The sequence below is a fragment of the Myotis brandtii genome, unplaced genomic scaffold (assembly GCF_000412655.1).
Source record: "Myotis brandtii unplaced genomic scaffold, ASM41265v1 scaffold1041, whole genome shotgun sequence".
In the NCBI taxonomy this organism is placed as follows: Eukaryota; Metazoa; Chordata; class Mammalia; order Chiroptera; family Vespertilionidae; genus Myotis; species Myotis brandtii.
Window position 1 is genome coordinate 94,580 of NW_005353503.1, and position 23,873 is coordinate 118,452.

Here is a 23,873-nt window from a genome sequence, read left to right on the forward strand (position 1 = left end):
ATTAATTTCTGGTAATCAGTAATAAATTTTTAACATATAAGGCATTAACATTTTAGTTGTCCACGGTTGTGTTCATGTTATTTGCCTTGCGTTGTTTTCCTTGGTGAGCATGGAGTCTGATGTTTATCACAATTTCATGGCTCACAAGTTTGAAAATGCAGAGTCCTGGAGTAGTCCATGTCATTCCTATCTGCTGTGACCTTGTTCTTGACTGGAGCTCTCCCGCCCTCTTCCGTCTGCAGCATGGGGACCATCGTGCTGGAGCTGTACTGGAAGCATGCTCCAAAGACCTGCAAGAACTTTGCTGAGTTGGCTCGTCGAGGTTACTACAATGGCACCAAATTCCACAGAATCATCAAAGACTTCATGGTCCAGGGAGGTGACCCAACAGGGACAGGTACAGTTAAGCCAGCATTAGTTTCTGAAGTGTCATTCTGTTGTAACTGATGTGAGGCAGCCGGGCTCTCTTCCACGTGCCGGGGACTGGGTTAATGATTCGGGTGACTATTGCTGTCCTGCTAGCACACACCCTCCCCCAAACACACGTGGGGAATTGACCAGAAACTAATCTGGACTCTGGACTTTATAGAGTTTCTCATAACTTCCATGTATTGCTTACTAAGAGCAAATAATATTATGGTAATGTATAGTGTAATCTACTAATCAGAAGTAAAGGAAGACATTTTCAGTGTTGTGAGAAAAATAGAATATTGGGTTGTTTGATTAATTTGTTCATATTGAACACCTGCTTTGTGCCAGATACTTTTCTAAGCTCTTGTGTAGCCATGAACAAAGAAAAAAAGTTGCTCTCAATAAAGCAGGAAAAGGATGTGGGGATGTGATTTTAATAGCAAAGCCAGGGAAGTCCTCCCTGAGTAGATGCTATTAATGGAGCAGAGAACTGAATGAAGTGAGGGAATGAACTTTACGACTGGAGGAAAGAGTAGGACCAGATGCCCTGAGGCAGGAGTCCATGTAGAGATCATGTAGGATTTTGTAGGGCATGGTACAGACTGGATTTTATTCTGAACTAGAGGCCCGGTGCACGAAATCTGTACTCGGGCGGGTCCCCCTCAGCCCGGCCTGTGCCTCTCATAGTCCAGGAGCCCTTGGGGAATGTCTGACTGACGGCTTAGGCCCGCTCCCCACCATTAGTGCTGCCGCGGAGGCGGGAGAGGCTCCCGCCACCACCACTGCACTCGCCAGCTGTGAGCTTGGCTTCTGGCTGAGCGGCGCTCCACCTCTGGGAGCGCACTGACCACCAGGGGGCAGCTCCTGCATTGAGCATCTGCCCCCTGGTGGTCAGTGTGCATCATAGCAACTGGGTTCTGCGGTTCGGTCGATTTGCATATTAACCTTTTATTATATAGGATAAGATGGGAGCCATTAGAAAGTTGTGAGCAAAGGAATGACATGATCTGATGTATGCTTTAAAATGCTCACTCTGGCTGCTGTTTGGAGAACAGATAAAGGGGCAAGAATGAGAGCTGGGAACCTGTTAGAGGGCTGCTGTAGTCATCTAGTCTAGAAATATGTGGTTGGACAAGGCTGGTAGTGGAGAAGGTGGTGAGAAGTGACTGGATTGAGGTTATGCTTTGATGAAAATAGAGCCAATGATATTTACTAAGGTTGGATTAGGGGGTGGGTGGGTGTGTGAGAGAAAGAGATGATGACTTCAAAGTTTTTTACTAGTATTTAGTAAAGTGGGGAAGGCTAAGACAGAAGCGTGTTTGGAGGGGGAAGATTAAGAATTTGGTTTTGGTTTTGGACACATTAAGTAGGGATGCAGTATAAGTAATAGGATAAGAGTGAGAGTTCATGGAAAGTTCTGGAATTGAGGTATGAATTTGAGAGTTATCATTTAAATGGGATTTATTAGCACCAACCTATGATCCAGGATGTTGGGGTTCGATTCCCAGTCAGGATACATGCCTGGGAGATATATATATATATGTATATATATATGGAATAGTCTGGCTGGTGTGGCTCACTGGTTGAATGTCAACCCATGAACCAGGAGGCCATGGTTTGATTCCCAGTCAGGGCACATGCCTGGGTTGTGAGCTTGATCCCTAGTAGGGGGCGTGCAGGAGGCAGCCAATCGATGTTTCTCTCATCGATGTTTCTATCTTGCTATCCCTCTCCCTTCCTCTCTTTCTAAAAATCAATATATTTTTAAAAATATATAGAATATATAGGAAAGTAGAAAAAAAGAACAAAAATTACTCTGAAGTATACCTCCTAAAGATTCCTAACCACATTTAACTGTTTCCCCAATATCTCACCTCTCAGTAATCATCAGTGTTAACTTTTGGTGGCCATTCTAGACATCTTTCTTTTCAGATACCTAGTTAAAAGGATGAGTGGATGAATAACTAGCTAAATGGGAATAATTTCAAGAGATTAGGCTATGTCCTGCATGCTACTGCTTTTTACCCAAAAGGTATTGTATTTAATTTTGTACACATTTAACAGAAAAATTGACTTCCTGCTGTGAGAGATGAGGTAATTAGTACTCAAATTTCTACCCGCCCCTGTTGTTTAGGAAAAGCTCAGTTTTCATATACATACCTCCTGTGTTGGGAAAAACCCAATCCTTCCCTCCTGTTTCTCCTTTGCTTTTACATATTCACACAGAACACTTCACTCTGATACTTGTGTCGCCAAATATATAGTAATTTTCCTCACGACAAGTAATTCTCTGCGACACCAGCCAGGTGTCCTGCCATTTAACTTAATTCTGACACTGTCTACCTGGAGACCATGTCATATCCCACAGGTTAAGGGCTCAGTCCCACAAGACTGTCTCTCTCCCCATCCCCACTCCCACCCCCACACTCACACCCACACCCACACACACACACTTCAGACCACAAGCCCAGGTACAAGTATCTACTTCAGACCAACTGGCTATAGATGGGAGATTCCAACGACACCCTCCTGCAGTTTGATTACTTTGCCAGAGTGGCTTCTAGAACTTGGGGAAACATTATGTTTACCCATTGTTGGAGGATAATGGTGAAGGATACAGATGAACAGCCCAATGAAGAGATGCACAGGGCAAGGTCTGGGAGGTCCCGAGTCCAGAGCTTCTGTCCCTGTGGAGGTGGAGTGTGCAGTGTGTGCCACCTTCCTGGTGTAGATATGTTCACTCACCTAGAAGCTCTTCGAACCCTGTACAGGCATGACCAATGAACTCCATTTCCAGTCTCTCTCTCCTCTCCGGAGAAGTGGTGGTGGTGGTGGTTCCTCGGGGCGGGGGCAGGGGGTCTTTCTGGTGACCCCATCAGGAGCCCACCCAGAGTCACATTATTAGAACTAAAGGTGCTCCTAGTGCTCTTACCACTTTTGAAGGGTTTTAGGCGCCCTGTGCCAAGAATCGGGAACAGAGACCAGCTTATATCTTTTCAGTGATCTCAGACCTATCCTCCCTCACTCCCAGTGTTTGTTGTTTTATTTTTCCTTGTCAGAGTTTATAGCATTTTCCATTCTACACCCACTTGGGTTCTGCATTTCAGAGGGTTCGGGGCTCACCACTAGGCTCTTGTATTCACAAGTGCTAGCAGGTAGAATTTCTCGGCGAGCGGTTTTTATTGCAAGGGCCGGAGGCTGTTACATTTTTAACTAGGTCATGGTTGAGAATTTCTGCCTGTTGCCCTTATACTTGAAAAAGACCATGACTGGGTGTGCTCTTCCTGGGCTACACTCATTCCCTCAGATCTTTTTCCGAGGGAAATAGACATTCTGTTCCATCACCTTCAGATTTTGAACATGGCTTTGAAGAATACTGAGATCAGATTTACTTCTTCCTTCAATTCAGGGAAATTTTTTTGATTTATGTTTATGAATTTTTTCTGTTATACTTATTGGATTTTCTATTTCAGGAAACTAATTCTTTGTTTCATCACCTTTGCCATCACATTTCTTTTGAGAGTCTGAGATGGTGTTTTTCCATATTTTTTGCATCCACTGAAATAATCTCACACCTTTATTCTGTCCCTTATTCAATTTTTAGTCATGTCTATTTTGTTCTTTCCTTCTCTGATTTATTTATTAGCGCTGTATTGGTGTCATTTGGTTCTAAATCTGTTTCCTTAGTTCTGCAACCTTTTCTGTTAATTTATTATCTTGTCTTTGAACTCATTTTATTGGATTCTTATTGACGCATCGGTAGCTTGAGACAGCCACGGAGAAGCCCTTCTTGGATTATGTTTTCTCACAGACTGAGTTCCTGAGGTGGCCCAGGAACTCAGGGTCCCCCCACCCGCCAAGATGGCCAGTGCTGGTAGCCCACCCTGCCTCTCCTGAGCACTTGTGGTGTGTGCGGCAGCCCATTCCTTAGCTTTTTCAGGGCTGCTCACCCACTTCCTCTGATGGCTTCTCAAAATTGCAGGATTCTCTGGGTGACACTCCTCCTTTCTTGATTAGGGAGTACAAGCAGAGAAGTTTTTCCTTGCTAACTCTTCAACATTTTTGGAGTAAGTTTGTTTCTTTTTTCTTATTTGGTTGATGCTGATGAAATTTTTGCCTTTTAAGTTTGAATTTTTTGTGTGTTTGCTTCATCAGGTATTGGAGGGAAAAGGGTCCACATTCTTTATTTAAAAGTGTCCTGCCAACACTTTAATGCGCTTCTTTCCTGTCGTCTTCTCTCTTTCATTGTTATGAGATTAAAAAAATATTTTTGGTAATCCTCTCCCGAGGATATTTTCCCATTGATTTTAGAGAGAGTGGAGGGGAAAGAGGGAGAGAGAATCATGGATGTGAGAGAGACACATCAATCGGGTCTAGGGACTGAACCTGCAACCCAGGTATGTGCCCTTGACCAGGAATTGAACCCTCAACCCTTCTGTGTGCAGGCGTTATGAGATTAAAAAAATATTTTTGGTAATCCTCGCCCAAGGATATTTTCCCATTGATTTTAGAGAGAGTGGAGGGGAAAGAGGGAGAGAGAATCATGGATGTGAGAGAGACACATCAATCGGGTCTAGGGACTGAACCTGCAACCCAGGTATGTGCCCTTGACCAGGAATTGAACCCTCAACCCTTCTGTGTGCAGGCCAACACTCTAATCACTAAGCAACACCAGCCAGAACATTATGAGATAAAATTTTAATTCATGTCAGCAGTGAACAGAGAGAGTCAATGATTAGGGTGAAAGAATGAGAAGTGACTCAGATGTGAGTTACTCATGCCAGAGCTTCCATATATTTCTGTAGTTCTCAGTCCTTCATAATGTCACATTTCCATGTTGTAACTTTAATGAAATTGAATAGCTCAAAAGATTTCCAAATAATTGCATCCAACCTCAAGTATAACGAATGATTGAGCTCAGCCTGCTGGCAGGTCTGTGGTTGAAGGCAAACAAGAGCTTGGTCCTCCTGGGTCACTAGTTTGAACTGCTAGCTGATTAGGTAACAGGTTTTTACTAAACATCTCAGGAGTGCAGCATTGGCATTGTGGACTCTTCAGCAAGTCGAAATACCTCTTCCATCTCCTACTGTGACACAACCCACCCACCTCTCCACACCTGGAACCTATTCTTTCCAGTGTCTTTCTGATACACCTTTTCCAGATGTTTTCTCAATTCAAATACCCTTTGACTTCCTGCTTCATTTTAAACCATTTTTCCTTCTTTAAATTTCCTTTATTGTAATAACTTTATGCTAGCTTTTTACTTAGCCCTCTGAATGTCTGATTTTTTTATATGTTTACTTTATTTTATTTTAGAAAGGAAGGGAGTGGAAGAGAGAGAGAGAGAGAGAAACATCACTGTGAGAAATGTCAACTGGCTGCTTCCCGCATGCACCCTGACCAGGGATCAAGCCTGCAATCTGGGCATGTGCCCTGATCAGAAAATGAACCAATGACCGTGAACCGGCAACCTTTCGGTGCATGGGATAATGCTCATCCAACTGAGCCACACCGTCCAGGGCTCTGAATGTCTTTTTTTTTTTTTAAATATATTTTATTGATTTTTTACAGAGAGGAAGGGAGAGAGACAGAGAGTCAGAAACATCGATGAGAGAGAATCAGTCCTGATTGGCTGGACCCCAGCAGCAAGCTAACCTACCGGTTGGGGTGTCTGCCCCCTGGTGGTCAGTGCATGTTATAGCAACCGGCCATTCCGCTGTCGGGCCAAAACCGGCTCTCCGACATCCCCCGAGGGGTCCTGGATTGCGAGAGGGTGCAGGCCAGGCTGAGGAACCCCACTGGGGCACAATCGGGGCCGGGGAGGGCTCCAGGGCATGTCCGGCCTGTCTTGCTCAGTCCTGATTGGCTGGACCCCAGCAGCAAGCTAACCTACCGGTTGGGGTGTCTGCCCCCTGGTGGTCAGTGCATGTTATAGCAACCGGCCATTCCGCTGTCGGGCCAAAACCGGCTCTCCGACATCCCCCGAGGGGTCCTGGATTGCGAGAGGGTGCAGGCCAGGCTGAGGAACCCCACTGGGGCACAATCGGGGCCGGGGAGGGCTCCAGGGCATGTCCGGCCTGTCTTGCTCAGTCCTGATTGGCTGGACCCCAGCAGCAAGCTAACCTACCGGTTGGGGTGTCTGCCCCCTGGTGGTCAGTGCATGTTATAGCAACCGGCCATTCCGCTGTCGGGCCAAAACCGGCTCTCCGACATCCCCCGAGGGGTCCTGGATTGCGAGAGGGTGCAGGCCAGGCTGAGGAACCCCACTGGGGCACAATCGGGGCCGGGGAGGGCTCCAGGGCATGTCCGGCCTGTCTTGCTCAGTCCTGATTGGCTGGACCCCAGCAGCAAGCTAACCTACCGGTTGGGGTGTCTGCCCCCTGGTGGTCAGTGCATGTTATAGCAACCGGCCATTCCGCTGTCGGGCCAAAACCGGCTCTCCGACATCCCCCGAGGGGTCCTGGATTGCGAGAGGGTGCAGGCCAGGCTGAGGAACCCCACTGGGGCACAATCGGGGCCGGGGAGGGCTCCAGGGCATGTCCGGCCTGTCTTGCTCAGTCCTGATTGGCTGGACCCCAGCAGCAAGCTAACCTACCGGTTGGGGTGTCTGCCCCCTGGTGGTCAGTGCATGTTATAGCAACCGGCCATTCCGCTGTCGGGCCAAAACCGGCTCTCCGACATCCCCCGAGGGGTCCTGGATTGCGAGAGGGTGCAGGCCAGGCTGAGGAACCCCACTGGGGCACAATCGGGGCCGGGGAGGGCTCCAGGGCATGTCCGGCCTGTCTTGCTCAGTCCTGATTGGCTGGACCCCAGCAGCAAGCTAACCTACCGGTTGGGGTGTCTGCCCCCTGGTGGTCAGTGCAAGTTATAGCTACTGGTTGAGTGGTCGACTGTCTGCCCCCTGGTGGTCAGTGCATGTAATAGCGAGCGGTTGAGTGGTCTTAGCATGTGAGCATATTACGCTCTGATTGGTTGAACAGATGACCGGACACTTAGCATATTAGGCTTTTATTATATAGGATATGCAAATGTATGCAAGTGTGCTGTGGATTATTATATAACATAGGTTGGAATAATCTACACTAATAAAAGACAAAGATGCTAATTGACCGCACCTTCGCTATGCCCTAAGCCACGCCCATCAGCCAATCAGAGCGACTATGTGCAAATTAACCCAACCACGGAGCTGGAGCAAGCCGGAGGCTTGGTTGCCCGGCGATGGAGGAAGCCAAGCTTCCTGCCAGCCCTGAGCCGGCTGAGGCCTCTTAAAGTAAGTTCTTGTAGGTACTATAGAGTTAATTGTTGCTTTGTTAATGTAAATGGAGTAAAGGCCCCAAATAAAAGGCCAAATTTGACAATACTGGTTTTTTATTTAGGGTCTTTAGTCCATTTACATTTCATGAATTATTTATATGGTTGGGCTTAAATCCACAATCTTGCTATGTGGTGTTTATGTTTGTCTGAATAAGTCTTCTTTTCCTTTTTTATTTAATTTATTGGGGTGACATTGGTTAATAAAATTATATAGGTTCTTTGAATATATATATTTTTCTCACCTTCACTTCTGAAGGACATTTTTGCTTAATATAGAATTCTAGGTTAACAGGTTTTATTTTCTTTTTCCAGTAGTTTAAATCTGTTTTTCAATTACATATTGGCTCATATTGTTTCTAATAATAAGTCTGACATCTTTGTTCCCTTTTATATACATGATATTTTCTTTTCCTCTGGCTGTTTTAGGAACTTCTCTTTATCATTGATTTTCAGTAATTTGATAAAGATATACTTTGGTAGGGTTTTTTTGCTTATTGTTTATGTGATTGTTAATTTTGGTTGGGATTTGTTGAGTTTCTTGGATTTATAATTTATGGTTTTTATCAAATTTGGAGTTTTTTTTTTATTTCATCAAATACTTTTTCTGCCCCCTACCTTTCTCCTTGGATTTTATATATAGGTATGTAAAGTACCTGAAATTGTGTCAAATATTGCTGAGGTTCCATTCACTTGTTTTAATCTATTTCTTTTTCTGCTTTCCTTCGGATAGCTTCTATTCCTATATCTTCAACTTCACTGATGTCTTGCACTATATTATCTAATCTTCCATTGTGTTCATCCTATAACATGTTCATTTTAAATATTGATTTTTTTCATTCTTGGAAGTTCCCTTTGATTTTTTTTAAATGTTTTTATTTCTCTCCTCACTAAATTTTTTTTTAATTCCATGAGCATATTTGTTACAGCAATTTCAAAGCTGTTACATGTTGATTTCTATGTCATGTCTAAGTTTCTTACTACTAACGTTATTTTCCTTGTAATGGGTCACATTTTTTCATTTTTTTAACATGTCTAATCATTTTTATTGGGTGCTTGGAATTGTGATTGTTACACTTTGCATGCCTAGATATTATCTTCCATTAAAGTGTTTTCAAGTTTGTTTTGTCAGGCAATCAATTTACTTGTGGATCAACCTGATCTAATTGAGGTTTGTTTCTAAAATTTTAGGAAAGTCTAGAATAGCCTTTACTCTAGGGCAGTGGTCGGCAAACTCATTAGTCAACAGAGCCAAATATCAACAGTACAATGATTGAAATTTCTTTTGAGAGCCAAATTTTTTAAACTTAAACTATATAGGTAGGTACATTGTTATTAACTTAATTAGGGTACTCCTAAGGCTTAGGAAAAGCCACACTCAAGGGGCCTAAGAGCCGCATGTGGCTCGCGAGCTGCAGTTTGCCGACCATGGGTGTGGGGTGAACAGGAGGTTGTGGCCCGGTAGACTTGGGGTTGAGTCTTGGCTCCACAGGAACACTTACTAAATGTAGACTAGTTATGTGACCTTGCTGAGCCTTCTCTATGAATGGGGAGGGTGGTTATATGCACCTCATGAGGTTGTTGTGAGTAGTAAATGAGCTGATCTTCATCAAATGGTTTGCGCAGGCTTGATACAAATAGGAGTGCAAAAAAGTTTAGTTATTATTTATTTTGGTTGTTAATTCATTTAACAAATGTTTGTTAGACTCCTACCATGGTCCAGGCATCGTTCTAAGAGCTGGGGACACAATAGTGAATAAGAAAGCCGTGTGGAGCTCACTGTGGTGTGAGAGACAGACAATGAGCAGATAAGTACATAATATACTGTCAGGTCATGACATGATATAGAAGAAATAACGCATAAGGGGGTAGAGCAGGTATTTGCAACCTTGACACTATTGACATTTTGGGCTGGATAAGTCTTTGTTGTGGGGGATGGGGGCTCTCCTGTGCATTGTAGGATGTTTAGCTGAATCCCTGACCTCGACCTGCTAGATGCCAATAGAACCCCTCACTGTGACAACTAAAAATGTCCCCATATATTACCCAGTTCCCTAGGGGGCAAAGTCATCCCTGGTTGAGAACCACTGGATAGAGAGTGAGGGAGGTGCTGTTGTGGGAGTGTGATGAGGGAAGACCTCTCGTCAGATAAAGTGCATTTGAGCAGAGTTCTAAATACAGGGAAGTAGTGAGCTCTGAGACTGCCAGGGGCAGGACACTCAGAGGGAACAGTAGTCAGAGCCTTAGACCAGGCTGTGCTTGGCAAGAAACAGCCCAGAGGACAGTACCTGGAGCAGGTGAGTGAGGAGAGAGTGGCAGGAGGTGACTTTGAAGGTTAGCTGAGTCCCTGATCATGGGGTGTCTTGTAAGTTGTGCTGAAGACTTTGATTTTGTCCTAAGTGTTGAAATGTCACGGAAGGATTTTGAGCAGACCACTGCCACACTGTGACTTGTTTTTAAGGGATCCCTCTGGCCTCCAGGTGGAGAAGCGACTGGTGTGGAAAGGGAGAGGCAAGGTGACCAATTGGAAGCTTTCATTGTCGAAGCTAGAACTTGTAGCTTGGACCAAGGTGATCGTGGTTCTGTGGGTCCTAGTCCTCTGGGAAGCAGATGCCAAAACAGAGTTAGGCATGGAAGAGCTTTATTGGGGTAACACCGGTGAAAGATAAAGGGGTGAGGGAGTAAGGGCTGGGAGGGGCGTTCTTCACACATCAGTGCAGGCCTCACACCTGTGAAAGGAGAGCAGGCAGAGGAGAAAGCACCGGCAGAAAAGTATGAGGAGCCGCCAGTGAGGTGGGGTTTCAAGAAGGGTGACATCAGCTGTCAGATCCTGCTTATGGATCAAGCAAGCTGAGGCCTGAGGGCTGGCCATTGGGTTCAAGGGCGTGGCAGTCACCGATGACCTTGACAGAAGCAGTTTCGTTGGAGTGGTGAAGGCAAACATCTGAATGGAGAGCATTCAAGAGGCAGGAGAGGAAGTGGAGACACCAAGTGACGACAGCTTTTTTGAGGAGATTTTTCTGTGAATGATATGCAAGACAATGAGGAGATACTAGGAGATGGAGTTTTTTCTTTTGTTTGCTTTTTAATGTGGGAAATATTCATACCATGTTTTTATGCTGATGGAATGATCCACTAGAAAGAAAAATTGATACAGGAGAGGGGGTAATTGTAGCTGCAAAGTTCATTGCAGGTAAATGGTTTGTGGTGGTGAGATAGTTAGATGAACAATTTATTCATACTGTATTAATAACGGAGGAAGAAAGATGTAGGAAGAAACGGTAAGATGTAGGAAGAGAAGTGAATTGGGCGTGTGAGCATGTGAAAGGTCTCTTTTGCCTTTTTCTCAGTGAAAGAAGAAGGAAAGTTACAAAGAGCAAGGAGCAGTGAGGGAATGGTGAGGTTTGAGGACGGAGGAATTGAAATAAACCCAAAATCACGACTTCCTTTTGCCTCTCACGGAAAATGCTCAGGTTCTCTCAGTTAAAGGGAGCCTATCATGGCAGGTACTACTACTGTCTATAGAACTGCATGGCTTTCGTGCATTTTTTAATTCTCATAACAATCACATGAGACATAAGTACTACTATTCTTGTTTGCATTCAAGGAAACAGAGGCTTAGAGAGGGTAAGTATCTTGCTTAAAGTTACCTAGCTAGTAAATGGTGGAATTGGAACCGAAATCTGGATCTCTTGACCCCAAAGGCAAGTGAGGAAGAGAGAACACCTTAAGAATTCAAAGCTTCTGGGAGAACCGCAGCGTGGTTTCCCAGTTAGATCTGGTGCTTGGCATTTCCCGAAAGTTACTTAGCTAGGAAATGGTGGAATTGGAACCGAAATCTGGATCTCTTGGCCCCAAAGGCAAGTGAGGAAGAGAGAACATCTTAAGAATTCAAAGCTTCTGGGAGAACCGCAGCTGGTTTCCCAGTTAGATCTGGTGCTTGGCATTTCCCGGGTTTCCCTAACAGCCGCTGCACTTGTCAGTCCCCCTTCCTCCTGTTACTAACAAAGTGGTTGTATGACTTGGGATGCCATTGGCTACAAGTAACAGAAAACTCAGCCCTAATGGCTTACACTAAGAGCTTTTGTTCTTCTCAGTAAGGGACTGTGTGGAGTAGCAGTTGCAGCCATTGGTTCAGCTGCCCAGCAGAGCGTGAGGGACCCAGGCCTGCTATGTGTTTCCTCTCCACAGTTCTTAGTGTCTTGACTTTTGATCTCAAACTTGTCTTATGTTTGCAAGATGGTTGCTGCTACTCCTAACATCTGCTTTCAGAGAAGGAAGATGGGGAAAGAGCTATGGGTGAAAGACTAGGAGCGTGTTTGTCCCTTTTTATCAGGAAAGCTGTCCTTTTCCCAGGAGTCTACTCGGCAGGCTTCTGTTTATGTTAGAAGTCAGAACTGGGTCATCTGGCCACCCTTGTTGCAAAGGCATCTGGTTGATACCCGCCTTCCTTGTCTCTGAGGTTGAGGCCGGCTGTGAAGGCGATGGGGGTGCTCAGAGGACAGCCAGCCTGTAGTGTCTGTGAGAGGTTCCCTTCCCAGAAGAAAGGCTTTGATTGGCTTGGTCCGTCACCTTCCAGTGTGCAGTGCCCCAGACAGAGCTGTCACGTGGGTCCCCTTATGGGTCACTGACTGGCCTACCTGTGGCTGCTTTGGGGCTGGTGTTAACCTCGGGTCTCACAGCTGTGGCATGGGAGTCGTGGGGACAGGTAGCAAGCACCACGGTTAGAGGCCATTCCCTGTGTCTTCGATGCCACTCCAGTTCGTCTGAAGAGGTTTTCACAGTCAGTGAGCAGGAGGAGGAAGAAAAGACATCGGGAATCTTGAGGATAAATGTTTTTTTAAGAAGCAAAAAGCACAGGTCATAAAGAAAAAGATTAAGGAATTTCAACAGCAAAAACTTATGTGCATCAGAAGACAGCATACAAAAGTGCAAAAAGTCAACTGGAAGAGGGTATTTGCAAAGCATTAGCTGAAAAAGGATTCGTATCCAGAATACTAATCCTAATGATATAATATACATATAAATTCTAAAATGTCAAGCCACTCACTAGAAAAGTGGCTGTTCACAGAGAAGGAAAGCTAAGTGGCCAATAAACTGAAATTATGCACATTTCCTCTGTCAGGGAAACGCAGGTTAAAACCCCACAAGCGATCAGACGCCTGTTAGACTGACAAATGTTAGAAAGCTGCCAGAGAACCTAGAGCAGTAAGAGGAAGAGAGAGCACTGTGGGTGGGGGTGCACATTGGGGCTCTTCTGGCAAGATATTTGGGAAATGGAGTGTCAGAGCACAAGCCAGAGCCCTACACGAGCTCGGGTGCTCTGAGTGGCTGTGAGTCCATGTATTCTTCTAAATTCTATCTGGCCCTGGCCAGTTTGGCTCAGTGGATAGAGCATCAGCCTGCTGACTGAAGGGTCCCAGGTTCAATTCCAATCAAGGGCACATGCGGAGGCAGCCGATCAGTGATTCTCTCTCATCATTGATGTTTCTATCTCTCCCTCTCTCTTCCTCTCTGAAATCAATAAAAATATATTTTAAATAAATAATAAATAAATAAATTATCCTATCTGATTACATCAGGGCTGGTTCTTCCTTGAACCCTGCCCACTGTACTAACTGTTGGGAACTTAGTCCAAGTTCCTCAGGTCAGTTCTTGGTGGTGGGGCAGACGGAGACGCCACGAGAGGCTGTGGGTGTATAAGAATGAGTCTTCATTGCAGAAGCCAGTGGCCACAGAGCCATCAGACAAGAACAGTCCTCACAGCAAGGTCCGTACAGGCAGGCAGCCGGACACCGGCTGGTGAGCACATACCTTTCCCCCAGAAGCAGCATCAGTCTCTGTCCCCACAGTCATTATCTGAGCAGCCGCACGCTGCCTTCTAGACTCACCGCCTCCCATCGTAGCGGTACTTGAGCTCTCCGGCTCAGCAGCTTCTCCTGTCTCTCCTGCCCCGCTGCTCTCTCTCTAACACACTTCTTCTCACACTTCATCTTAGCTGCTCTCTCTCCATACTCCAGCAGACTAGCTGGTCAGTAACCTACTTTTATACCATTTAGACAAAGAAGGCTTTGTGCCAGTAGTTACATCAATCTTATTGACTACTGAAGGGCACAGTGTACCATGTGTCCTTGCACCCACTCATGGTATCTTGGCCTGATTAGGATTCCCAGGCTCCGAGTCCTTGGACTTTCCAATTAGGCTCATGCCCAGAGCGGCCGTTGGCCATTCTGGTGTATTGATAACAAGGCCTCTGTGCTCCCATTGGCTTTGACTGTCCGGGGACCTGGCGTGCTTCCCACATGGAGTAATGGTGAAATAGTCCGATTGTGACCCTGCATATATATCCCTAGCGAGCTGTGGTCTCTGAGAGGTCCTGCACTTGTTTGTGGACCATAAGAGAGTGGTTATTACAGTGTGTTTTGTAATAGGAAAACATTGGGAAGACCCTAAAGAGCCATCAACATGAGAAAAGATAAGATTGGTGTAATCACACAGCGCAATGAATATTTCAGAGAGCTGCACGGAACAAAGTACATGACTGTGACAGTGGTGAACAGAAAAAAGCTAATTGCAGAAGACTGCATTATAATACACTTCTCTAAACCTAAAAACATGCAGAACAACACATTTTTTAAGGGATGCATATATACATAGTAAAGAAGAAAATGCATGGAAATAACAAACTGCTGGTCAGAATAGTGGTTCCCTGGGAGAGTGGGGGTGGAGGGAAGCAGGGTGTGTATGCATGGGGTCTAACTGATTTGCCACATTTTGTTCCTTAAGGGTAAGATGTATAGTTGTTATATTATTTGCATTTTCTTGTATGGATGAAATACTAAGTAGCCTATATAATAAAAGCCTAATATGCAAATCAACCGAACAGCGGAACAAACGGTCGCTGTGACGTACACTGACCACCAGGGGGCAGATGCTCAGTGCAGGAACTGCTCCCTGGTGGTCAATGTGCTCCCACAGGGGGAGCACCGTTCAGCCAGAAGCTGGCTCACGGCTGGTGAGCACAGCGGTGGTGGCGGGAGCCTCTCCCACCTCCACCACAGCACTAAGGAGCAGTGAGCCGAGCAGTAAGGAGCAAGGGGTTCCGGACTGCGAGAGAGATGTCTGACTGTGGGCTTAGGCCCACAGGCAGACATCACCCGAGGGGTCCTGGACTGCGAGAGGGCGCAGGCCAGGCTGAGGGACCCTCCCACCCCCCTGGGGCATGAATTTTGTGCACTGGGCCTCTAGTATTGAATAAATGTTTAAAGGAGAAGACAGAAGAATAAAAGGACTTGGGGAGTAGAGAGTTTAGAAAGCAGGTCTGTGCCTGTCTCTGCTGTATCTATACCAGGCCAGGCACATAGCACATTTTTGACAGCAACATAGTCGGCTTTGTAAGTGATCCTTTGTAAGTGACACCTGTGCATCCTGCTCTGCACCAGAGAGCTCTTTCATCACTCTGCCCCCCAACCAGGGCTCCCCCGTTCCACATGCCCAAAGGAATGTTTTGATTGGAATTATTTGTCTTGATGACATTTTGTTACAAACGCTACTGAGTGGATTTAGGTTATGAAAATAGCATGTTATGAGTAAATGTGCTGCAGAGGCTCAGACTCGCTGCCGTTGGTCAGACTACGCCTAGAGAGTAAAAAGGGGCTCGGTGCTCTTTGATCTTCGGATGACTTTGCACCCAGGCTGCTTCTGTGACTCCTGAAATCCCCCTCTTGCGTGTGGAGCCATTTATGTGGTGGGTTTCAGTGGCCTTGACGTTTCATTCTTGCAGCCCCGGCTTGCAGGGGTCACGCTTCCGAGGCTCGGTCGCGGGTGGACAGTGCGCTCCTGAGCATTCTCCCCAGCTGGCTTGTCAGGCCTGGGTGTGGGCTGGACCGTTTGCTGCCCCACCCTCTCCTCTCTCATCTTCAGCCCTAGCATTTCCACTAACCACCCCTCCCCGCAAACCTCACACAGGAGTCTGGACTCTGTAGTCAGAGAGAACATATTGGCTACGTTACAGCTGTTTGGAGGTACACTGGCAGGTTAGAATTTTTGGAATGAAGTTTTACATAGTTTAGTCCAGAAGCGTAGGTAGCCTGGGCCAGGTGGGAGGCTTCCTCTGAGTCTGTTAGGAATCACCCCCGTTCCTCTTTGCAAAGAACCGGGGGCTCTGACAGGCTCCCTGTGGTGGAACATCCTAAAAGGTAAAGCGAAGGATTTTTACCATGGAAACACCGTGGCCCAGGCCCGGGGCCTGCGGGGTGGGCATGGCGCTTTCCCAGCAGGCTGACTGCAGGGAGGGGCGCTCCCTGGGTGCGGGCTGTTTTCTGGCTGCCGGGCCAGCAGAGTCAGCTGGTAAACCCAGTGTTCACGGTTTGTCTTGGCTGGTCAACTCGGAGAAACCAAAGTACTTCAGTAAGGCAGATGGTTGAACATATCACTTTGTTCTAACAACAAAACCTGGGTGTCCAGCACAGCACCGGCTCTGCAGACACAGTATAACTACCTGGTGGTGGTGAGGTCACTAGCAAATCATTCCCAACCCCGTGTTTCTTCATAGTCTCCTTCCAACACACTGCCTCTCCTTCCTGCCACATTGCCCCTGACCGCCATTCCTGTTTCTCCTTAAGCGAGATGTCTTTGACTTATTTTTCTTCATCTAGATTAAGGGAAATAGCTTTCAATTCTTGTGCCATCTCTGATCCATTACAAATGGCTGCTGAAGGTTCTGGGTCCATTGGGAATCAGGGGCAAATCTGAGCTCAGCAGGAAAGTGCTGATTGATTAGCAACAGGGTTAGGGCTTCAGCGTTCCTGTCTGAAATACTCATCAAAATGTTAAGAATTTAACAAATATCTTAATTCATCAAACTATGAATGGTTATTATCTGTAGATGGTTAGATTACAGGGCACTTTAATGTTCTTTTGATAGTGTTCTGTGTTTTCTACATTTTTGACAGCGAACATGTATAACTTTAATAAGTGAGAAAAACACTCTTGGTGTTATTTTGAAAAGAAATGTCTTACCTGAGTGAAACCAGTGATTGGAACGTGCTGGGTAGTGCTTGGTTCTGCTGCTGGGCTGTGTGGCTGCAGCACACTGGCTGGGGCTCATTGCTCCCTGCCTTTTCCTTTCCTCTACTCCAAAAATCCTTTGATCCCGGGCATAGTTCTTGCTGAGAGAGGGGATGTGAGACTGGCTGATTGGCTTCTCGTCTTCCAATGTGGCAGGTCGAGGTGGTGCGTCTATCTATGGCAAGCAGTTTGAAGATGAACTTCATCCAGACTTGAAATTCACGGGTAAGTATGTAATCTGCTGGACTGGGTGAGAAGGGAGGGTGGATTTTGAAGGTTCGTTCTTTTGGCTGTGATTCAAGGTGAAAGCCTGACATGGTGGCACGGTGCCACGTAGCTGCCCGCCCGGCGCCACGGAGAGCCCTGGAGGATTAGAGAGAGTGGCGCCTCTCAGCACCCGAGCGATTCAGAGTGCTGGTCTGAGTGTCTAGACTCTGCTTGCTGAATGTTGCTCTTACACTATAGCAACACAAAAGCTTCCGCAGAGAAGCAGGAGGCCTTGCTGGATTTTTAGGGGAGTGGCAACATGGCCCAGTGTTTAGTGAGGATCACCATGGACAGAGGCTGGGGAGCAGGCGAAGAGGCTGGGGTGGTGTAGCTGATGGCCTCTGTGCAAGGGCAGAGAGCCTGCCCCGGGGAAGGGGGATGATGAGAGAGGCCAGAGCAAAGTCTGGCTTCTTTCCATCCCTGCGATGGTATAGTAGCGCCAGGTTGGAGCCGTGGGGGTTTTTCATACTCTTCCCTCTCTTCCTTTTCCCACCAGGGGCTGGAATTCTTGCAATGGCCAATGCAGGGCCAGACACCAACGGCAGCCAGTTCTTTGTGACCCTAGCTCCCACCCAGTGGCTTGATGGCAAACACACCATTTTTGGCCGCGTGTGCCAGGGTATAGGAATGGTGAATCGAGTAGGAATGGTGGAAACAAACTCCCAGGACCGCCCTGTGGACGATGTGAAGATCATCAAGGCATACCCTTCTGGGTAGCCTTGCTGCTCGCCAGGTCTTCTGAAATGGCCCAGCGAACCGGGGTCCGGGTGACCTAAATGACACACCTCTGAACTCATTTTGGCCTTGTGAATCACGGAGCCAAGGAGGCCTGGGAGCTTGGGTGAGTTAGAGGTGGAAGTGTATTTTAATAGGATGCTTCTTGTCGCTTCTCCCTGAGCCTCGGTTGACAGGGCATTTCCAGAACTGCCCATGCATGATCACACAGGCTACTGCTCACTGCAGACGACCCACACGGCGTCTTCTGTGCATCTGTCTGATACCCTTGGAACAACATGAGGCCAGCTCTGCCATTTCAGGGTCCAACCAAACTTCTTTCTGCGAAGATTTATATTCTGGCCTACACTGCAGTCTTCGGTGGCTGACGGCCACAGAATTCAAACCAAGCAGTGCCTGTCAGCCCTCTGCACTCTGCACACCCTTTTCAGTCTCCTACATTTGTTCTTCCTGGGAATGTCTGCGTCGCTATATATATTTCCCCCTCAAAAGCAGAACATCAACACTGCTGTTCCTGACACTTAGACATCCCACGCAAAGCCACACTGGATGTTTGCCAAATGAGAAATGCATCCAACAATCAAGTGTCTAAGAAGGTGTCAAGTGGGGAATGCTAATGTGTAATAATCAAGAAATGAATTTACTAAAAGGAAGCAGAAGCGTTGACCATTTTTTTTCCAGGAAGGAGTAGAAATCTGTAGTGAGCCTAAGAAAAGACTGAATTCTTCTCATAAAGGAGAAGTGCCAGTGCCTTTTTTAAAAAAAACCTAAGACTTTAGAGAAACCGAGATTTTATATGTTAAGGGCCATTTTTTGTTTGTTTGTTTTTTAATCTTTCTGTATTTTTTAAGGGGATTATGAGAGAAAGGAAGTTAATACCTGTGTGATACATAGAAACTTCCTAAATAAAATGCCATTGATGTTTGAAATTTTTGCTGTGGTCTGATTTTAAATATTGTATGAGGTTCTATGAGCCATTTTAACCTCTGAACCATCTCAAGTTGTATTTTAGGGCTCATCTTCAAGATTTCACATCATTGTAGGTTTGTGATCTCCAGGGGACTTCTCCCGTTCAAGAGCAGGACTGACCTAAAAAGGCAGAACCGAAGAGAGAAGTTAGGTGATCTCGATGAGTATGTCTGAGTGAGGGGGGTTCCCTGGCGATTACCAGGTGGATGTGCTGAGACCTGAACTGTCCCTCAAACTAACAAGAGATACACCTGCCTGTCGGAGGGAGTGTGTGTTGTGGTGTTGACTCTCTTAAAGTGGTAGCTCCTTGATTGAAGAGGGGCTTGTAGCTTCAGTATGTTTCCTGCTCTCTGAATTTTGGAAATGGTGATTTACTCTCTGGAATGACCAAACAAGGTTCTAGTCCTCAAGTGTTCCCCATATTCGACCTTTCCCCGTCCTCCTCTCTCAACAAAAAAAAAGGGCCCTAGCTGGTTTGGCTCAGTGTATAGGCAGCGGTTCTCAACCTGTGGGTCGCGACTCCTTTGGTGGTCGAATGACCCTTTCACAGGGGTTGCCTAAGACCATCCTGCATATCAGATATTTACATTACGATTCATAACAGTAGCAACATTACAGTTATGAAGTAGCAACGAAAATAATTTTATGGTTGGGTCACAACATGAGGAACTGTATTTAAAAGGCCAGAAGATTGAGAACCACTGGTATAGAGCGTCGGCCTATGGACTCAAGGATCCTGGGTTCGATTCTGGTCAAGGGCACATGCCTGGATTGCGGGCTCGGTCCCCAGCCCGAGAATGCTTGAAGTTGTGAGTAATCATCAATGATGATTCCCTCTCATCATTGATGTTTCTATCTCTCTCTCTTCCTCTCCCTTCCTCTCTGAAATCAATAAAAATATATTTTTTAAAAAAAGGAACTCCCAATAACAAACTATGTAAATGACTTTGTAACTTCCCAGAGATGGTTTTGGGGGGCAAAGTACTGTTTTGGGAAGTTAAAAATACATTTCTTTCAGCCTGAACTGGGCAGACATAATTGGGTCCACCTCTAGAGCAAGGAATAAGACACTTGTCCAGTACCTCCCAGAATTACAGTCCTGCAACTCCCACTTTCCACCAGGTCAGGGGGCGGCGGAAACCCCTTACCGCTGCTTTGAGAAGGAGAGTGGGTTGTGAGCACACCTGGGAAGAGAGAGGCACAGGCACAGGTCCTGTTTCTGGGGTATGCCAAGCATGTGAGGTGATCACGCGTGAGTGTGAACCAGTCTTCATGAAGGAGGTGACCTCAAAGAGAAACTGGAATTGTTTCACAATTTCCGAGATTCTGCCAGTAGCCAGAGATGTAGAAATTTCTGTTTCTGCGTAAAGGGAGCTTGGTTAAGGGAATCCTGATGAATCCCTGTGTCCTGTGAGTGTCCACACCCTCCTAGGATAAGTGCAGTTAGGAGAAGTCTCATAAGAGTGGGTGTGCTGGGAGATAGCCCATTTCAGTCACATCTCAGATCGAGGCAAGGTGGCTTATGAGAAGGCAAGGATGAGTTTCTAACTTTGATGGAGATTAGTGAAGAGAGGTTGTGGGACTGCCGGATGTAATCAGGGATGGGAGAGATACAGCTTTGGTGGGAAGGATAGATGATTCTAGACTTGGGAGATCTAGAGAATGCTTGAAGCTGTGAATAAACAAGCCAATGAAAGAAGCCTTCAAACAAGTGTCTGTGGATGGGTGAGAAGTTTGGCACCCAGACTGTAAAGGCATGGCCCCGAGGGCCCTGGCCCAGGGCTTCTCACACTGTCCCCCACACAAGAACCACTGGGGAGCCTGCGAGAAAGCAGGCCTGGCTTCAGCATCTACCCAGAGATTCTGCATTTCTAGCAGCTCCCAGGAGGTGGTGACTGCTGGTTCAGACACCACACTTTGAGTGGTGAGAGCCTAGGTCCAACATGAAATTGGGGGGGTGGGGGGTGCATCCTAAGAGCATGGGGCAATTGGGACCATAACCTGATCCTCCTCCTAGACCAGGGGTGATCTTGGAAGAATGAAGAGCTTCAAAGCCAGGATGTGCTTGTTTGGCTTTGGCTGCTACAGTGGAACTCTAAGGAACAGTGGCCTGCCTTCGCTCCCACTGTGGTACCCCGTGGACGCCAGATCTGTGTGGGTGCCGCAGGGGGTGAGATGGCACGGTTAGTAGACGTTACAGAAAATGCAGGGCAGGTATCAGCAATTACGCCATTGGAGGACCCCTGCGGGGCTCAGATGCCACTGCTCCTTAGTTTCCCCACCCATAAAATGGGGATAATGGTACTAACCTCATAAATGAGCTAGAACAGGGACCAGCATTTAGGAAACAGCTCTTGTTATTACCAGTGGCCCTTGAAACCACCATGCACCTGACCCACCTCTTCATCCCAACATTAGCAGCCTGACCTTGCACACCGCTCCCTCCCTCTGGGCCTGCCTCTCAGAGCAGAGACCTGCCTCACTCCCCTCTGAGTCCCCTCAGCACTTCACACAATTCTTCAAAGTTACTGCTGAATGAATCGAATGAAAAATTGTTCTCTGGCAGGAAAAGATTGCGATCCACCTGCAGAAATAGCTTTACCCCGTCTCCAAACCCAGGCTTTAGCCCTCTGGAAGCACTCAGCCTGACTTATTTTTGGACGGTGTCTCCAGAATGTCAAAATAGCTCCCCCTGCACAAGTGGAAGGATTCCTATCCCAGATCCTCAAGCCAATCTGAGCCGTCACTACATTCTTGTAACGCGTGGAGGAGGAAGCAATGAAAAGCACATTTTTTGAAGTGGCGGAGTTCACTGCCTCCAAATCATTTGGTGGCCTCAGAGCCTGTTGCTGTAGAGTAGATTATAATTCTTTAGGTAAATATCGGGACAGGGTGCCTTCTAGCAACATTCTTGGACAGATAAGAGAGAAGCAAAGTGCAGGGGAAGAGAGTAAGTTAGGGTGTCACTCCAAGCTGGCCTGGTCTGACTTAGAAGTTGGGTCCTCCTTTGTTCTTCCAAACGGGCAATTCATGATCTCTAACTGCATCTGAAACCACAGCTGGCCAGTTTGGGGCAAGGTTTGTGGACAGAGAGATGTGAGACTTTTGGGTGATCTTGGGCACATCACTTTACCTCTGGAACTTGTTCATCAAGCAAAGATGAGAACTAGGTCCTTTTTAACCCTAAATTTCTAAATCTAGGTCATTCTGAGAAGATTCCTTCAGCTGCCAAGTTTCCATTTAGGATGGTATTTTGGAAATTGGCCACTAGAGGCCACTGTGAATACAGTTTGGCCTTACAGCTTCTTCAAAAGGCAGAAGTCTACCCTGGCCTTCCATGATGCTAAGCCAGGCCTGCCACCCTGGGAGGCAGAAAACCAGCCACTCAGACTGCGGGGCCAGAATTGAGATGTCCGCTCAGCACTGAGCCGACGGAGGAGGTGCTCTGTCAGGAGGCCGGCCAGCGCCCCTTCCTGGGTACTGGATGGGGTGGTGGAGAAGCCTCGTTCATGGAGGGGTGGGGTGAGCCCGTGCGACCAGGCCTGATTCTGTAGCATGCCTCATCATAAAGGAACAATTCCCCCCAACTGCTTAATATTCCACTTCACAGTTGAATTCCTTTATTCAACAACTAGAGGCCCAATGCACGAAATTCGTGCAAGAGTAGGCCTTCCTTCCCCCAGCTGCCAGCACTGGCTTCCCTCCGGCACCCGGGATCCGGGCTTCCCTCGCAGCCCTGGCTTCGTCCGTTAGCATATTAGGCTTTTATTATTATAGATAACTCTGGAGCCCCTCTTTTGTGCCCAGCAACAGCCCATGTTTTCATGGAACCAGAGAAAGTCAGCCAGAAGGAAACTTATAAGAAAACAAGTTATTATTGCCCTTTCTCTGTTCCATGGTTCGTAGAACCTTCTTATATATATTTTTTCTCTTAATCCTCCAAACCACCCTCTGAGGTTGGCAAGTGAGCAAACTGAGGACCAAAAGCAAGTAGCACAGAGCCTTGTACAGAGTGATGAATGGGTGAAATAACGGGCCAGGGCTGCTTAGCTAGTAAAAGGCACCCCAAGTTCAGCCCCTGTATCTCTGCCTTTGATATACGGAGGGAAATGTGCAGAGGAAAAGTGATCTGGTGGCAGGGCCGGGGTTAGAACCGAATCTCCTGCCTCGCAGGCTGGGCTGGCAGACCAACTGCTCTGTCCCAGGCGTCCCCAGGCCAAGCCGCTGGGAGGCCCCAGCCTAGGCTGTTGCAAGGTGCTTTCAAGTAGAGCCCGTACCAGGCCTGCCCTGGCCCCGCAGAACGGAGCGGGGAGGGAGGGAGCACAAATGACCCTAATCAGTGTGTTTATTGGATCATAACTATTAGCCTCACCACTCAGCTAATCGCATAGAAATCACTTTCCTCTCCGGGAGGATCTGGCCTCAGCTCCATTAAAAGCTGCTCGCCCGGTACCTGCGAGGAAGCTGCACGGTAGAGGCGGCGGGGGAGGGAGAAGCAATATTTCTGCTTCCTCATTACGCTGACGGGGAAAATGGCCATTTCACATTCACCGTATAAAAAAGCCCCCAAGGGAAAGGGAATCCGAGGCCCACAATTGTCTTTTGGCAACATTCAGCTCTAAGAGAAAATGATTTTCTTTGTGACTCCCTTTTTGAAAGCATTTGTGATGCTATTAAAGATAAAACAAGAAAAGGGAAGGAACTGGAGATTGGGGGGCATACCGGGTGCCAGGCTGTTCCGTGTGTTCCACTCGGTCCCCTCTGAAGGCTGTGAACAGGCAGCACAGTGTCCGTTTCATGAAGGCTCCCGGGGCAGGGCTGAGCATTGAGCTCGGGGCCTGCTGTCACCCTGTCATTCCCTAAACTCCCACAGGAGTGGTTTCCTTACCTTTCTTTGCTCCCCGCTCCAGCCCAGAAAATATGGAAACTGGTTTTCAAGCCAGATCACTGTTTGACCTTCACAACCTTTCCCAAGTCTCTGTTCTTCCATCTGCAGAATGAGGGGCCCAGACAAGAGGGATCCCTCTGGTCTAAACTTGGATGATTTCCTGCCCGGCCAGTATGGCTCAGTGGTTGAGCGTCAACCTATGAACCAGGAGGTCACAGTTCAA

General features: G+C 47.0%; 1 protein-coding gene and 2 long non-coding RNA genes across 3 annotated transcripts in view; 1 reads left to right on the forward strand and 2 right to left on the reverse strand.

Annotated features, from left to right (window-relative positions):
* PPIL1 (peptidylprolyl isomerase (cyclophilin)-like 1) lies at positions 1 to 18,722 on the forward strand. Its single transcript, XM_005856722.2, has 3 exons — positions 1 to 397; positions 16,948 to 17,016; positions 17,555 to 18,722. Exons 1-3 carry the CDS (start codon positions 178 to 180, stop codon positions 17,773 to 17,775), a joined length of 510 nt encoding a protein of 169 aa, XP_005856784.1. The 5' UTR covers positions 1 to 177; the 3' UTR covers positions 17,776 to 18,722.
* On the reverse strand, positions 11,330 to 14,551 carry LOC102241167. Its single transcript, XR_313005.2, has 3 exons — positions 13,537 to 14,551; positions 11,529 to 12,488; positions 11,330 to 11,372 (listed from the first exon to the last, which is right to left on the reverse strand). It is a non-coding gene; the product is annotated as an uncharacterized LOC102241167 (long non-coding RNA).
* Positions 18,603 to 23,873, reverse strand: part of LOC106725847 — a 17,360-nt gene continuing 12,089 nt past the window's right edge. Inside the window, exon 2 of the long non-coding RNA XR_001361846.1 lies at positions 18,603 to 18,882. This is a non-coding gene — a long non-coding RNA (uncharacterized LOC106725847). The remainder of the gene's footprint in view (positions 18,883 to 23,873) is intronic.

Excerpts from the sequence above, each read along its gene's own strand:
- PPIL1 (XM_005856722.2), top strand. The coding sequence starts at position 178 with ATGTCATTCCTATCTGCTGTGACCTTGTTCTTGACTGGAGCTCTCCCG. Across the intron at positions 398-16,947 it reads AGGTGACCCAACAGGGACAG|GTCGAGGTGGTGCGTCTATC; the intron begins GTACAGTTAAGC and ends CCAATGTGGCAG. Across the intron at positions 17,017-17,554 it reads TCCAGACTTGAAATTCACGG|GGGCTGGAATTCTTGCAATG; the intron begins GTAAGTATGTAA and ends TTTTCCCACCAG.